This window comes from Pan paniscus, chromosome 17 (assembly GCF_029289425.2).
Source record: "Pan paniscus chromosome 17, NHGRI_mPanPan1-v2.0_pri, whole genome shotgun sequence".
NCBI lineage: Eukaryota > Metazoa > Chordata > Mammalia > Primates > Hominidae > Pan > Pan paniscus.
In genome coordinates, this window is record NC_073266.2 from 96,532,985 (window position 1) to 96,549,941 (window position 16,957).

Sequence of the window (16,957 nt, forward strand, 5' to 3'; positions counted from 1 at the left end):
CCGTGCTGCCGTCCCCGCGCCTGTGGCCACATTCTTTTCACAGTCACCTCCCCGCCCCCATTTGGCGCGCGACGTCTGAGGTCGCGGATATGCGGTGGGAACAGACCGCGCCGGGGCGTGTGAAATGAGGGTGCCCGGGCGCCCCTCCCTGCACGTGGGGTCCCGCAGGCAGCCGCGCCTTAAAGCCAGAGTCGAAGCCTGTGGGTGCGGACACAGGGAACGTTCGAGGAGACAGAAACTGGGGTCCTCCCTGCGTTCCACGCGCCGCACCCTTAAGCCTCGCTCTCCCCAGAACGCGCCCGAAACTCGGCCTCGACGGGGCCTCGGGGCCCGGCGACCCTCGCAGCCACCCCTGGGCAAATCCGGAGCGCCCCTGGGACCCTTCGCGCGCGCGCGCGCGCGCACTCACACGGACGCGCGCGCGGGCAAAGGCTCGTCCCCGCGCTCAAGCAGCCCGGACTGGCGCGGGGGGGCGGGGCGGATGAAGGGAAGCGAGGGGGCAGGAAATGCCGTTAATTGAGGGAAACGCGCATGCATTGCACGGGCGGCCTTTGATGTGCGCCTCCGGGCCAGCCCGGCCCCTCCACGCCGGCGAGCCCACCCGGCGTGCGCCCCTCTCCGCCGGCGCTCCCGGGAGCGCAGGGCCAGCCTGAGCGCCGAGGACGCGTGGCATTTCCAACGAGCAGGAGGCTGTGGGCTCACTCTGTCTCTAACGCGAGACAGTGCGTGGAGCCCTTTTTGTTTCTCCCCCAACCCCTGGGCCTCCCGGGGTGGGTCCGGAGACCAAGCGCTGCGGGGGATGACCACGCTGACCGCGGCTCCTCATGGGGAGAGGCCGCCTTGTCTTGACCTAATGTATGTACACATATAAATACAGTGCTCGTCCAAATGACATTCCACTCACTCTCCCTCCCCCTTTTTCTTTTCATCATCAGCAAATAAAGATTAGCCGGGAAGATTATAGAAAGCGTTTTCAGGCTGGCGCTGATCTTTATTCCAGGGGCTTTGTGATGATATTGATGATGATGATGGTCAAGTGGACAGTTTGATTTTTGTGTTTGGAGCTAGTTATAAAGAATCAATATTATATCAAGGGGTAACTTTCGTGATAAAGGACTTTAACCACTCTGGCTATTCATCATAAGTCTGTAGCAAGCAGATAGGTCAAAAGAAATTATATTGCACTAAAGAGTGAGTCTTCTTATCTCTCCCATACCAGGGGAATAAGGGACAAGCCGATCGATACAGTAGCTGCTGTATACTTCTTGCAATTATCAATAGCTGATTTCGCCTTTTGAGGCCTGCATCTATTAATGCAAGCTAATAATAATCGTTTCGGCCTCCCTATAGGCAAGGAGTCAAAGTTTTAACTTGCTAGCATTATTTATGTAATCATACATGCTGAAATGTCCCTCCTGGTCTACATGCAGCCCCGAGCCACAGTTCAGCCATCAGGAGAGAAGTACTTCACCATCGTTTGCATCCCTCAGTGCGAAGACGACTGTGAGCTGATGTTTCTGTGTATGCCATAAAAAGCCACGGAATGTTTGCCTCTGATGGCTACAGTGAAGCTACACAGCGTCCTGGAATAAACACACAGGAAGGCTGCGGAGCACGTAACCAAAATGGACTGATACACTCCACACCCGGCTCACATCTGTTAAAAATATTTAGGCATATTTATCTCCAATAGCTTTGAAAGCAAAGGAAGTCAGCAGTTGTATCCAGTGTGGACAGGGCAGTTAGCTATGTGCTGGTTTATTTACTTAGAGCATTTTATTTTTACGGGGAAAGTTATCTTCAAGTAGGCAAACAGAGGATTGGAAAAAGCGTTTTCAAAAAACCATAAATATAATTTTTGGCTACATGTTTCCTACATGTTTCCTACACCCCCACCCAATGTAATAGAAAAGCAACATCTTTATAATTGGCACTTGACATGCTGTTTGCGTTGGGCTGTGGCACACCAAGCACAGATTTCCTGTTGATGGAAACATTTATCATCCTGATTGCCCCAGAGTGGCAGGTGGTGTTATCAATTACCTCTTCTTACCAATAATAATATTAGTATGGTAATATCTTTGCTCAAGTGAGAACCAATTAGCAGTCACTTGTCACAGCATTAAAGGCACCAGATCATGCTGAATTTAACTCTAAGAACCTAAAACAAAAGTTGGGGGTAGGGGAGGAAACGGAGAGAGGTGACCAGAGAATAGAAGAAAGGAACTTTGGGTGGGGGGAGGAATGAAAGAAGACAGAAAATGAAATGAAAGCCCTCATATTTGAAGGTGTTTTGTTGTTGTTGTTGTTTTTGCATTAAGTGGTTGGGGAAAATAAACACTTGTAAACAAAGCATCAAATGCACCTTAGGTAAAACTAGCTTCTGTGAAGCTGGGGCCAGGTAGCTTCAATAAACTGTGACTGTGATGGTAAATTAGAACCAACTATTCCACTTCCAATCAATCTTGCAGATAGGCTTTGTTTTATCTGAGTGATACCGATTGAACCAAACACCTAATTATATGTTTCACTAATGTAAAATATACAGCATTAATTTGTAAATAATATTAGACAGACAAAATAATAATGTGTCACCTCTCAAGATGAAAACAACATTGCAAGAGGAAAGACAATTAACAAATTAGATTTAATTACAGGGAAGAAAAGCAACTTTTGTTTTTGCGAGTGTTTAGGTATGACAATATTAATAGACAGTGGTCATGTGATGACGAGTATGTGTGTGCCCCTCCGAGTCTGCACTACACAGGCACATGGCCCAGCGTCCCTTTAATCTGGGCACGACTAGAGCGCATGTCCTGTCTCATCTGCGAAAATATTCCATAGACACGTTGTCACTTCGCAACAAATCTATGGTTGCAACTCAGGCTTAAAATGCAAATGCTTTTATTAAAAGTTGTCGCACTGAATAAGAGCAATTAAAGTTTCTGATCTGAGTATAGAGAAGGAAGAAAGGCGGGAACAAGCCAGTCAAGAAGTCGCACGCCTTTTGTTTTCTACCTTTGCTTTCTTAAAAAATTGATCTTGTTCACTTGTCAATTTTTAAAAGGGTGCACCGCAGAAATTACTCGTGCGCACCATTTCCGCTGTGGGGGCATTCGTACAAGTTTCCGCTGCACACACAGCCTCCCGGGCCCTCTCCTCCAAGGCTCTGCCGGATCTTCCAACGAAATCCCAGAGCAGCCTGCGCTGGGGAGCCCGCAAGTCTCTCCAGATCTCTGCACCCCGCAACTCTCTCCAGATCTCTGCACCCCGCACCGCCCGGAATCTGGGACGGCGCCCACGCAGGGCTGGGCCAAGGGCAGAGCTCGCACCCTGCCTTCACGGCCGGTTCACTTGCGTCCACGAAAGCAGCGTGCCGGCCTCCTCCATCTTCCCACTCGCGCAACGCATGGCGACCCGCGCGACACTTCTGCAATCTGAAGGCTTGCTTCTTACAAATAAAGGGCCAGAGTCTCACACTTGCCTTCGTTGGAGGGACTTAGAAGATCCTCCCCACGTCCACACCTTGTAGGAAATGCAAAACAGATCGATGAAATTAAACAGTTGCATTTGGAAGCCCCAGAAAGACCTAAAGACATCGTGCCGGTTTGTTGGAGAGAGGGTTGCGGGACAGGGGGAGCGGGCCTTACGCAACAGAAAAGGTGGGCACAGCGCGCTCAAAATGACCCAGTATGGAGTTGGTGCCGCCGGGCCAGAGGCTGCGAGTCCAGCTGGCTCTGGACTTGCTCCGCAGGCGTCAGACGCCGTGGGAACCTGTGTCTGCTTCTTCTCTCCAAAGTGTGTCGGTTAAAAAAAAAAATAAAAGTAGTAGTAGTAGTGGTGGTAAGGAAAAAAATTAAAATAAAAAGAAGACACAATTAACCAGGTCATAAAAGCTAGGGCACCTTCGATCAGGGCTCTGGCCCTCCAGCGATCGTTTTGCGTTGTTTCTCTTCTCAAAAGTAGTCTCAGACCCCTGCCTTTCCGCTGCGGCTCTGCGACTTCCCCAAACTCCTTAGTCCTGTAAATTCTGCAAGAAACTCCCATCCTGCAAGCTGCTTTTCCCCCTCCCCGCTGCGTTCCTTTTTTCTCTCCCCACCCTCGCCGCCTCTCTATGCCCCTCTTTTCTCAGAAAAATTCCTGCCCCCCGCGCGCCCCAAAGCCCGGGCTGCAAACTTTTCCCCGCCGGGCGCCTCTGCGCCAGATGCCGGAGCGTCTCCACAAAGCCTGAGCATCGGCACAAGTTCGCAGCCTAACTGTGGGATAAAGACGTTTCCCCCGTAGCTTAACTAGAAAAGCGCCATCGATGGGTGTGTTAAACGGGATAACTAGAGATTTCAAACATCTTTTATTTGCCTGTCTTGAAAAAAAAATCCAAATGAATACGCCCGCTACCAAAAGGCAAAATAAAACCAACCTTAAGGGTTTTTTTTTTTTTTTTCCAAAAGTGGCGATAGGGGCTGTTTGGACCTGACTCCAACCTGCGCCCTCCCTTCCTCTATGACTCTCCTGCGCTTTTCCTGGAACCCAAAGCTCTGACTTCGTCAAACTTACACAATTAAAGGCAGGCGGAAGAACGCGGGCTGGGAAGCAAGCGGGAAGATTCTAGAATGGAAGGGAGCCCGCCGAGCGCCGCGAGCCGCGCCAGGCCGGGTCCGATGGAGCAGGCGGGGATTCCTCCCCCAGGCGGACCCCCGCCACCAGCCCTGCCAGGAGCTCGCGGCCTGCGGAGCGCCCGGGCCGGCCGCTCACCGCCCGCTTCCCCCAGCGAACGACTCGGGGAAGCTCCAGGAGGCCATCTGTGCTGACGGTTCACACCAGACAGGGCCACTTGCAAGGACAAAAATAAGAAATTTAGGAAACGAAAAAAGACGTACTGGGGCGAGGGGCGCGGGCGCGGCGACGACGGGGCCGGGGGCACATCCTGGCGGCCGCTCGGGGAGAGAGGACACGCGCGGGAGGGAGCGCGGCGGGTGCACGGCCGCGGGTGGGAGTACGCGCCTGTGCGCGCGGGGCGAGGGCGAGGGCGCGTGCGTGCGACCGCGGGAGAGGGGGCGGGCGCGTGTGCGGGGAGCGCGCCGCGCCAGCTGCCCGAGTGTGTGGGGCCGATCCAAAAGTGCGCAGCCCCCTCACCTGGCCCCCGTGTCATCCCCGAAATCCCGGGAACAGGGTGGGCCGCGCGCGGGAGTTTGGTGGAGTTGGAACTTTCGGTCGCGCTCGCTGCCCACTCCGCTGGCGCCCGGTGGCCCGTGGTGAAGGGGGACTAGGGTGGGGAACACCGGGGCCCTGCGGTCCCCTCCCTTTCCTGTATTTAAGAAGCCGCCGGCGGCGCAGAGGCCCAGGCGGGCTGGCGCGGGGGCGAGGCGGCCCCGGTGGCGGCAGCGGGCGGGGCGGGGCGCTCCGGAGTCGGTGGGGCCCGCGGGTTGGGGGGCGGGGAGAGGGGGGAGTGGAAGGGAGGGGGAACGCAGGGGAGGGAGGGGAGGGGAGGAGCCGCGCGGCCCGCGCCGCTTCCGAACCGGAAAGTTGGTCTTGCCGAAGTCCTGCCACCCCGGCGTGCGCACTCCGCTCCGCTCCGGCCGCGAGCCTCCGAGCCCGGCCGGCCGCCGGGGGAAGCCCGCGGAGGGGACGCGGGGCCGGGCGAGAAGGTCCGGAGAGCGGGGGGCACCTGAGCCCGAGCGGGCCCGCCGCGCTGAGCGGCGCTGAGAGCCGCGGCGGAGCAGCGAAGGCGGCCGGCCGACCCCGCGCGCCCGGAACAGGAGGCGCGGCGCCCGAGCGGCCCGGGCGAGACAAAGGCGCCGGGTCGGAGCCCTGCCCGCGGCCGCTCGCTCCGGGAGGGGCCGCCCGGCGGCGGCGGCGGCGGGGGGGGCGCGGGCGGCGGCGCAGACACTCTATAAAGGGGCGAGCCCGGCGCGCCGGCGGAGACGGCGCCGCGCGGACGCCGCCAAAGTTTGCTGCCTGCGCCCTGCGGAGGGACGGCCACCGCGGCCCACGCCGCACCCGGGCCCCGCCAGAGCCGCACCCGGGGCGGCCGAGGAGCGCGGCGCCGGAGCCCGCGATGTGAGGCGGCGCCGGGCAGCGCGCGCCCCGGTCCCGAGGCGCCGCGGCCCCCTCCTCGTCGGCGCGGCCGCTAATTGCGAGCGCGGCCTCATTTGCATAGGCCGCCGGAGTCCGCTGGAGCCCGGCCAATCGGCGCGGCCCTCCGCTAATGGCCATGCATTATTCACCAGCCTAATTGCTCAGCCCCATGCGCGGCCCGCGCAGCCGCCGCCGCCCCGCGCCCCGCGCCCCGCGCCCGCCCCGCGCCGTCCCCGCCGGCCGCCCCGCTGATGCCGCTGCCCCGCGCGGGGCCTGAGCGCCGCTAGCAGCATGTCTCGGCGCAAGCAGGCCAAGCCCCAGCACCTCAAGTCGGACGAGGAGCTGCTGCCGCCTGACGGGGCTCCCGAGCACGGTGAGGGCCGGGGCTGCGGGGTGGCCGGGGGGGTCTGGGGCTGCCCATCCGGGCTGGGGAAGCGCGTGCGGTGGGAGCGGATGCGCGCGTCCGGGAGCGGGAGAAAGTTCCCTGCTTCCTGCGAGCAAGTGTCCGCCCCGCGCCAGGCCGGCCGCGGGGACCCGGGTACTTCGCCGGAGCGCGCGCGGCCGCGGAGAGAGTTGTGGGCGAAGTAAACTTGGCTCCTCTCCTCGGAGTCGGGGAGCTGCCCGCGAAGGGCGCCGAGGCCGCGGCCGGCTCGAGGACGGCTCGGAGGCCGGGGCGGGAGGGAGTCCACGGTGCCTCCGCCGCCGCGCCGCCCCCCAGGGTCTCTGCGCCAGGACGCTGAGGCCGGCCTCGGCGACCCCGGGGCGAGCGCGGCGGCAGAGAAGGCGACCGCAGCCCACCTACCGCTGGACGCGGGTTGGGGACCCCGCCGCCCGGCCAGCTTTGTTCGGGGACCCGCGCCCCCTCCCGGGCTCCCGCACCGCCTCGGGTGACCCGCGGTGTCCCAGCGCGTTAACGCAGCCTGTGATCCCTTGCGAGGCGAGGAGAAGGTCGGGGGCTTGGCTCTGCCTAATGGCCGCCTGGGGAATTAAGCTGGGGGTGAGCGCAGCGGCGGCGGCCTGGGCCTGGCCCCTGCTCGCGGCAGAACCCCGGCGTGTTTCCGGGGCGTTCATTGCAGCGTCTGCGCGGGCCTTTTCTCTCCCGTCTTTTTGGATCCGCCGAGGCCGGGCGCTGGAGACTCGCCTTTGCAGTCATTTCGCTGGTAGGAGCGTCCTCTTCGAAACATCCAAGAGCAAAGGGCAGGCGCCGCGAAAGTTAAGAGACTGGCGAAGGGCTGGACTTCCCAGAGTGGCGCCTTAGCCCCGCAAAGTTCGGGGCGCCCCCACCCCCTTCGTCGAGTTAAGACCTCGGCCTGCGGCGCCCAGGCTTCGGCGCGCCCCGCGGGGCCCCCAGGGCGCCAGGAAAGAGGGCCGAGGAGGGGCGACCCCACGACCCCGAGCCCGCAGCACAGCTCGCAGTAAAATAATTTGCTCCTTAAAAAAACAGGCAGGCCAACTTTTATGATTGACCTATTACAAGTTGTTGGAGGCAGATGGTGATCTTTTTACTCTGAGAATGAGACTGTCTGCGAAAAGGAAACGGGGCGGAAGAGTTTCCCACACAGTGGAGTAAAGTTTGACAAAGCAGGTAGACACCCATGTCGGATGAGAACGAGAGAGCATGCTTACGACGCGGCTGGAGAATTAATGAATTAAATAAAATTAGTGAGCTCGCTGGGGTCTTTTTGTTGCGGTGGAGGTAAGGGAGTCTTATCTGTGTAGCCAAGTCAGCCAAGATGAGAACAGGCGATATGCTAAAAAGAAACGCTTGCATATGGTGGGTAGATTAAGGACAAAGAATCTTTTTGTCATGGAAATGGATTTTTTTTTGTTTTGTTTACTTCATCACATAGAATTTCTCACACTTGGTTTGTTTTGTATCGCCCTCAATGACTACATGATCAAATGAATGGATTTATTTCTGCCGAATGAGAAAGACAGTCTTTCCTTCAAAAGAACTACATTGCGTCCCAGTGAGGAATTTTAAAGCTTTATTATTGTGGCTCCTGAATGGCTTAAAGTCGGCTTTCACAGCCGCCCCAAAATGCAACAATGTAAATACTTCTCAGCTTTGTAGGGTCGGTATCAAAATGTGCGATGTCTCCTTTTATTAAAGCATATTTTAATTAATAGAGTAAACCCCCTGGTATTTAACAATTAACAAGCTGAGGCACTGCTATTCATTTTTAATTTCACTTCAGAAATGTGAGCATGCTGAACTTAATAGTGTAAACATGTGGAGGGCTATATCGCCTATATTTGAAAGCCTAAGATGGGATAAATTATTCACAAGTTCTACTTCGAATCCCTCTTGTTGCTGCTCGAATTTATTTAGAGATGCAAAATATTCAGGTTTTTTACCCGTGGTGGAATTAAAGTTCTTGTCAAGCCTGTGTTTTTCACAGCATCCAGAGTTGTAATCCAGACGTTGCCACAGTTCCTGGTCATATTTTGCAACAGGCCCAAAATACCCTGTGTGGGGCTGTGTCTTGGTCGAGCAGCTTCCATGCTTGTTTGAGAGAGTTTAGGCAAACTATTTTTTTTAAGTTCTTTCTCATTTAATTATATTCGAAGCAGCTTGTTCAAGGAGCGTAACAGACACTCTGTTCCGTGTTAAGTCAAGGAATGCCCCATTTGTGTATTACTCGGTCGCACTCAGCATCGTTCCTAAGATAACTAAGTAAAAATTTTAAAAAGATAAATGGGTGTGGAAACCAAATTACTCCAACCTGAGTCAGATCTCCTCAAAATTTTAATTTTGTTAAATTCAATGGAAATAAACAGACCGTGCCGGAAGTTGCAAGTGAGCTGAGTTAGTTTTGTGTTTTAGAAACGAGGTAAATAATTCCTTTGTATCACTCGGGGAGTGACATATTAATTAAAGCAGCAGGTCCATCTACATGCAGTAAAATGGAAAGCTACTGATAATGTCCTGCAGAACAAATATTCTATGCAAAAATGTTTAGTATAATGGGGGACAGAGATGCACTCACAGTAATTTACAGCACAAAGCCTGTATCTCTTAAAAAAGAATTATGATTTATTTTTGAAGCAATGAAAAGATTCTATACAAAAATAACTGGTGCTACCCAGACCTTACCACTACAGGAATGAAACATGACGTGTCTAGAATGAGAAAAAGTAAGGATAATTTATGTAAAGTTCTAAAGTCATGCTTTTGTTAAAAAAAAAAAAATTAAGTCATTGAGACATTCCTAACAGAAATTGTTTTTTAAAATTACTTACTTGCAAATGATCTCATTCCTATTTTAGAAGAAAGGCGCTGCAGCTTTAGGATCCAGTGAACTTTGCGCCACTAGTAATCCTGTGAGCCAGCTGAATATTTTTGTTCTAAGAAAAATTAATTAAAACTTTCAATGACAGTTATATGCCCACTAAGAACTTTAAAAGATACAATACTGCTATTCTTTATTGTATAAAATATAATTTAAGAAAGATGTATTTTGTTGTTGTTAGAAAATATGTATTTAAGAAGGAACAAAAGGGTATTATAATTTAAAACCATTTACCATCCTGTATTTTGTTTGTTAGCACTAATTGCTTCAAAGTGTGTTTTTTTTTCTGCCAACTTAGAAGTATATGGCTGTCTTAAAAATCCTTTTAAATGTGTTGAGCATGTGATTTAAGAATTTACCAGTGGTATTCACAGACTGTGTTTGAATTAAGGGAAAGAAGCTCGGCCACCAGTGCTCGGCGCAGGATCTTTTTCTTTTATCTGTATATGCATGGTTTGCCCTCAGTGCTCCCCCAGCACACTACACACATTTACAATTCAGCATACCAAAAGGAACAATGCAGGAGCTACTTTCTAACATTCACAGGCAGATTGCTTTCTCTGAAACATGAAAGGTAAAAAGTAAGTAACCGGGTTGGGTGAGGGGAGAGGAAAAGAAGACTTTGCCAACATTTCTTTTAAAAACAACATTAAAAAACTTAACCTATTTAAAAGTGCACGTTTCTGTGATCAACAAAAAAGCATACCAATTAATTCCCACCTTACAGAGAGAGAGAGCTGATTATGTAACAGTTCTCGAATTTTATGTGCAATACGTTTTCAACTTCCATGGCATATGCATTATCCAATATTTTTAGATCTGTTGTTCAAAGCCAGAAAAAGGTATGGAGTAACAGCAGGAATTACTTAGCAAGCTGATTCTTTTTGTATACAAGATGATGGTAAAAGTGGGTCAAATTTCATTTCCAACTGCAATCTCTAAGAAGCTGTACCATTCATCTCCAGGTAGCCCTAAGAATATTTTCTTTTGGGGGGAATTCAGCAAAAGCACAACCAGGGTTTCTATTCTGTGTGCTGACCATTAGTTGGAATTTAGCATTCGTAAAAGTATTGGCACCAGCTTTTATTTAAGTACAATAAAAATCTTTTTCACTTCTAATGAGGATATGCACCATCTTTCAGTGCTGCAAGATAGTTTCAAGAAGCATAACTTTTAAATATAACAGGAAGGATTTTTTGTTTTTATTAGTTTTATTTTCCTACATGATTTGTTCAGTAGTTGCCAGAATAAGACCAACATGTTTTAGTCTTGGAAGGACAGGTTTGTAATTACAGCATACCTTAATTATTACACATTTCATACACAATGAAACAAACTGTATGTAAAAATTGAGCAATTTAATGTTCCAAGTAAACTTTTATTTTAAAAAAAAACCTGTCTAGGGTTATTTCTCATGTAATTTCAACACATTTATGATTTAAAATGCAGCTAACTGATTTCTAAGCAAACCAGGCCAGTCACATGCCAGAAAGTATAAAATATTAATTGTAATAAAATAATGGAATGGTTTCTATGTTAGAGATGAAGATTGATTTGTTTCTTAATTAAAGGGAAGCGTTCTCGAGACTGAGACGGTGTCCACCAAGGGGATCCGATAATGCCAGTGTGGTGTCTAAATATTTTCCTCTGTGGGCCTGTCTTTTTCAATCACCTTCAGATTAGTTCTGCTTACTATCTAAAATCCCTACCCCCTTCGCATTCTCTGCGAGCATTAGCAGCCAGCTCGGCGCAGAAAGCCTTTTTGTCTGATGTCTGAAAAGGTGGGGTTGCAGAGTGCTGGCCAGCTTCCGACCGTCTCTCCCTGAAGGTGGGTAGTTAGAAGTGCTTTGACAAGCCTTGCTGATTTAACCTTTGCCTGCTTTGCCCTGCCAGGGGTGGCCACTAGATGTCAAGCTCATAATACAATTAGTGCATCTGTGCTGTTGACCTTGGCAACAGGGCTCACCACTGTTCTGTTAAGTGTTAACACTGAATCTGAGTGTTAACTAGAGATCCCGCGAGCTTGCGCCGTGCTGCACGGCTTCTCAGACGCCATCTAGTTCAGCACAAGTGTTTATAGTTCTTAAAGAAGAAGAGAAAACGGCTTTCTTTTGTGTCGTTATTGCATCTTGAACTGTTTAATTAACCCTGCAGGTGCCGCGGCACATTGTCGTGATTCGTCGGCGTTACTGGTCTTTTCGAGAGTGACCTTCACCGCACTGTTTGCTAATTCTGTTGTAGGATCTGTATACGTGCAGAGTCACTGGCTTCAACGACCCAGGGCAGTGGCTTTTCCAGGATGATTTTTTGCATATGTGCAAACTTTGCCTGTAGAAATGAAAGTGCCATGAAGTGCTGACAAATGATGGAAATGATTCCATCGCCTGATCCCGAGTGTGAGCGGGCTGATGGTCACAGCTGATGGTAGCCTTGCTTCTGGACGCAGCGTGGCTCGTGTGCCCCTCTAGAGCTATTTACATGTAGGCATTTATACGTCTAAGTGGTTTTGCGTATTTACTTCTATGCATAGTGGATTTGAAAAATGGACAGTGTTTGGGTGCTTTCAAGTAGGCATGTCATGAAATAGCACGTTTAATTTCATGTGTCGGATCAGTGAGACCACAGCCTTTGAATGTAAACCATCTGCATCTTCACCAAAAGTGATTTAGCAAAACCTTGTTTTCACCCCCTCATCAAATTTCGATTGAAATTGTTTGCATCAGCTGACATATTTCAGGTCTGCGTATTTTTCATTAGGCATAGATAGTGATACACACGCGTTCCTTATAAGTGTGATGACAGCATAACATCTAAATGAAAGAACTATTGTGCAACCTTCAAGTGTAACAAGCGTCTTATTATTTGAAGCAGCGTCGAGGGCAGATAGTTAAAGCAAATGCGAGTGCTGTCCAGCTCCCATCGGCATGTACCCATAAAGGCAACCGTGTCTCCTCCCGGGTGCTTCACTGCACAGGTTGAAAACTGCAAATGTTTTAAGCAGAAGACAGTTGGTGACTGTGCCACAGGTGGTCGTGACTTAACAATTTTGAGGTGTGGGCCACGGCGTCGACGCGCGGGAGTGTGTGGTCAGAGCCGCGTTGAGCATGGCAAGAGTGCCCTCCACTGTTCAGCGCTGTGCGTACACACTCTGAGGTCTCGGGAAAAGGACAGAAAATTTTTCTATTGCGTCTGGAATTTCTTCTACATTGTTAAACACAGTAGGGGTCTCTATTTGTCTCCTCCTGTTTCACAGCTTGGGCTCAGTATGTGATAATTCATCTTTCTTTATGGGATTCAAAGCTATCATAAGGAGTTAAAAAGAATTAATTTGCAAGAAAATAAGTGTCTCCTAACAATTTAGGAAAACTGGAAAAAATGCTTTCTGGATTTTTAAGAGATGGAAAGGCAAAGGAAAAAGTCCGTTTTCCTTTCCTGAAGATCCACGTGGCATTTTAAAGTTACTTATTGAAGTGGATAAGTTAACAACCCTTTCCCTGCACTAAACAAATTCTGCTTCTCTTGTTCATTGTAATGAGTAAAAAAATATGTAGCAAAAGTGTATTGAAGGTGAGCTTTTGAGATTGATAAAGGAAATTACAGAACACCTATATTAATACTACTTTGTAATTAGTTAGCTTACTTAAAAGCCACTGTACGTGAAATGCCAAGAACTGTAGCTTGAAATTTTTGAAGAAAGCATCGTCTTAAATATTATATATGTATACACAGCATATCTTAAGTTATATATTTCATACACAAAATGTATGTAAAAATTGAGCATTTTAATATTATTCTAAGTAAACTTATTTCTTTTAAAAAAAAAACCTGTTTTAGGTTTTTTCTCATGTAATTTCTCATGTAAAACCAAATCAGAGGATTAGTTTGCTTGGAAATCACATAGCTGTATTTTACACACACATATTACAATGATGTTTTTCACTTATGGCTTTAAAAAGATCATCCAGGCTAAAAATTCTGCCTGTCATTCTGATGGAAGATAGATAGATTCTATAACAGACCAGGGATTAAAGCTGAGCGAAGACCAAAAACAGACAGTCTGAGGGGTTCCTTTCACACCGAGAGTCACTCCTAAGAATAGGAACATTTTTGTTAAAATTCTGTGTATATTTTATTAGTGAGAAGGGGAAAATACATATTTTTTTTTAACTATCGTCTTTGAAGCTATGCTTTTGTTAGAGGTTTTCTCTGAAAGGCCTGTGGGACCTTCCTCCCCTCTTCTGTACAACTGAGAAACACAGACGGGAAGGAATGTGCACATGGTAATAGAGGCCCTGAAAATCTAGGTGTAAACAGCAGATATTGGGATCACTGTAAATTAAATGGAAAAAAAAACTATATTTTTATCCTGTGTAGTGCAGATGGCCAACATGGCACCATGGGTGTGATACTTAATTTGAGATCAGCTAAGGGGGGTTGTGGCAGAGCAGTTCCTGAGGCCGCCTTCACGTTCACATAGAAGCAAATGGGTTGGTACTTCCTAAAAGTAGCCCTGGCCAGATACTCTCATTCACCAAGAAGGGAAGAGTGTTCGCTAAGTTCTGTTAGTTGGTGAACTGGTTGGCATTTTTCTTAACTTGTTCTAATAAAATCCCATTCCTGCCCATCCCCTGCTTGTTTACAGTTTCACGTCTCTTAGCTGTTGAATAGTGTGCAAAAAATAAGTTCCTTTGACATTAATGATAATGTTTGCAATGCTTGCTTTTTAATTCGCCCCTTAAACAAAGAGAGGAAGAAAATGAAAATTGCATTGGAAATAAATTTCTCAAACTTGTCACTGTTGTACTGTTGTTACAGTGCCTCGCTGACATGGTTTTGCCTTGACATAAAAAGTTTAGGCCATATTAATTAATGTAATAACTTCTATTTTTGGAACATGCATACAGGCCAGTTCAAAATACAAGTTTAATTTAAAAAGGTGGTTAAATACATTTGAATCTGACATAATACTGGCTTTAAATGATGGCAGGATTAAAGGGCTTTAGAAGTTTATATGATAAAATTGTGGACTAAATGCAGATTTTTGCCATATGGGTTTGCTTGTTATAGACAGCACTTAAACGTAAGTAAATAATGTCAGATTGGCACATAAACACTGTAATATATGCATTTAATCATCATCATGAGAAGGGCCATGGAAGCAGTTTATAAGAACTTATTCTTCAGAATGCATCAGAAGCCAGCACTCCTCAGTCTGCAAGCCAGCAAAATGTCTTTCTAGTTCTCAGGAAACTCTGTCCTTAGTAAAATATGTTCACTTTGGTTATTTCCTACAACCAGTTCAGTCAAGTGCTTACTATTGTTTAATAACATTCTTGAAGTATGCAGACAGAATTTCAATTCCATATGTGATTGTTTCAATTCCACACGTGAGTGTTTTTACCTGTATTTCTTTTATTCGGGGCTATGTTGTGAAATTCGTTCTTATCTACAACTTTTATGGAATGCTAATCACATTCAAATGTTGATAGTGAGACACAGTCACAGCTTGGGCATGTGAGAACAATTGAGGTGATCACATTGATATTTTATACACAACTCAGTAGAAAATATAGATGATGATCCTGATTTGCCTGAAATAATCTGAGTTGTATTGAAATTTTTTTCCTTCATTAATAATAACCTTTAAGGTCTGTTTTAGTCAAAAGCCAAATTTATTACGGAGCTTTGCTTATAAAATCCAGCATAGTCTGTTTCCTTGGGCTCATTAACAAAATGAACTGTTAACAGGTCCAAATGGTCACAATGACATTTTTTAACACAATTTCCTTTTTCAATTTTGAAGGAATAAGTGGGAGCTTATTTTACTTTGAAAAGAATATCTTCATTGTATTGGTAATTATCACTTATAATTGCTTTAAACAAAATGACTTACTATGTGGCAGAAAGTGCTTAAACATTCTACACACGGTTTCCACAATCGAGAAACAGTTGCAATTTAGCAAACTTACCAATGGGAAAAGTGAAATCACATGTGGAAACACTTCCCAACATCCATGAATTAGGAAGTGAACCCTAAAAATATTTAACATATTTAAAAAAAACTAACGGGAATGTAAAAATGCAAATTGTTAAGGTAAATAGAGATTTGTTTGGGTCAGGACCTTTGCAAAAAGCACAAGATCTTTGTGAAAAACAAAAGTGATATTTATCACACACTATGGTTTGTGACAAAATCTGGGAAATGTTCATTTTTAAAGATAAAATGTATCTGTGGTTATGTAAGTTAATTCTTTCAACACTGAACTCACTTGAAATGATCCAAGGATCAACCTAATTTTAAAGCATTTTTCTCAATGAACTGTCCCTAATACACATTCCCTATAAAGAAAAAGTATTCTTTTAATAAGATACACACTTTGTAAAATTGTAAATATATATACTACCTGAATGTTTTTGTGTAGCATATAAGTTATACATTTTATCTCCTGTAAGGAGTTAAGTGTAGAAAATGTTTCAAGGAATTAACAAGCATTAAATTTCTTGGGATGTTCCTTTTTAAAATATTTTGTATCATTGTTTCAAAATATTGGAAAACCCCTTAAAACACTCTGTTCCTTGTTTAGTTACAGTAGTTATTTCTGTGCCATATAGATGTGTATGGATGGTTTAATGCAGATGAACTTTTTAAGTGGCTACTTAGATTTTTGTTTTTAAACATGCAGGGCTGCTGAAGAACATTCCACTCTTAAAAAGAAATTTAAAAGTAGAAATTCTTTGCGTTTTGTGATTATTTTTAAGATACATGACTAGATTTTGAGATAGGCCTTTTTATCAGTCATTAAGAAATTACCTGAAGATTTGAGGCTCTTTTTGTTCTTTGCCCTATTCCATAACCTTTGCGGGTTTAAAATTAGATTTTGCATACATTGAGCAAAGTTGAGTACTTGGAGTATTTATTTTGCTAATGTGCCTATCTGCAGTATAAATCAGCTGTGTCTTTGCTTCCAGCTATAGTCAACCTCATTACAGATACCTATTACATTCCTTCCTCCATACAGTAATGAGACCTCTTGCTGCAGTCTGGTCTTCAGCGCTGAATTTAGTTTAAAAGTCTAGCAGGCTTTATGGGCCGCAAGCTCTAACTTCTTTCCCCTTCAGATGGTTTAGCCAGTTAAGAAAATGCTAATTGAACACTGCTAATAATTTTTTAAAGGCATGTATAAATTACCTGAGAATAATGGCCTCATGGTGAGTCACAAACTAGCCTCAAAAAAATATTTTTCTTTTCCAGTAGAGGAAAAGCATGTTTTTACAGGACATTTTTTTAAAAATCAGAATTCTCTATTGAACTCAGTGCTAAATTATTCTTTTTCCAGAAGCCTAAACATCAACAACAAATGTGGAGCTCTTTAGCAAATGCTGCATTTGTTGATGTTCTAACAGTAAATTATTTCCGGGGACACAGACTTGAAGATGTTTTGTTCTCACACTCAACTGTGTGCGTTTAACAAAGAGCTGATGTGCAGCTGTCATTGTGTCTGTTGGAACTGATTTGTTGCCGTCACTCCATCTGTAAGTTGACAAAAAGCAGTTACGAGTCAGTAATATCCAGGCGAGCACAGAGAACC

The 16,957-nt window shown here is 47.0% G+C and overlaps 2 protein-coding genes across 4 annotated transcripts in view; one reads left to right on the plus strand and one right to left on the minus strand.

The window, feature by feature from the left end:
- Window positions 1-2,628: 2,628 nt before the first annotated feature.
- Window positions 2,629-6,213, minus strand: LOC100978091 (collagen alpha-1(I) chain). The gene is made up of 5 exons (XM_063597285.1): window positions 5,998-6,213; window positions 5,134-5,888; window positions 4,555-4,830; window positions 3,651-4,030; window positions 2,629-3,525 (listed from the first exon to the last, which is right to left on the minus strand). The coding sequence occupies exons 1-3, from the start codon at window positions 6,211-6,213 to the stop codon at window positions 4,749-4,751; spliced, it is 1,053 nt and encodes a 350-aa protein (XP_063453355.1). The 3' UTR covers window positions 2,629-3,525; window positions 3,651-4,030; window positions 4,555-4,748.
- Window positions 5,877-16,957, plus strand: part of SALL3 (spalt like transcription factor 3) — a 22,953-nt gene continuing 11,872 nt past the window's right edge. For 2 of the 3 annotated variants that reach the window (XM_063597382.1, XM_063597383.1), the window contains exon 1: window positions 6,286-6,448. In XM_063597382.1, coding sequence (XP_063453452.1) covers window positions 6,367-6,448 — 82 coding nt within the window. In that variant the 5' untranslated portion in view covers window positions 6,286-6,366. Of the gene's footprint in view, window positions 6,449-16,957 lie in introns of all 3 variants that reach the window. The other variant, XM_034943397.4, reaches the window with a different exon arrangement.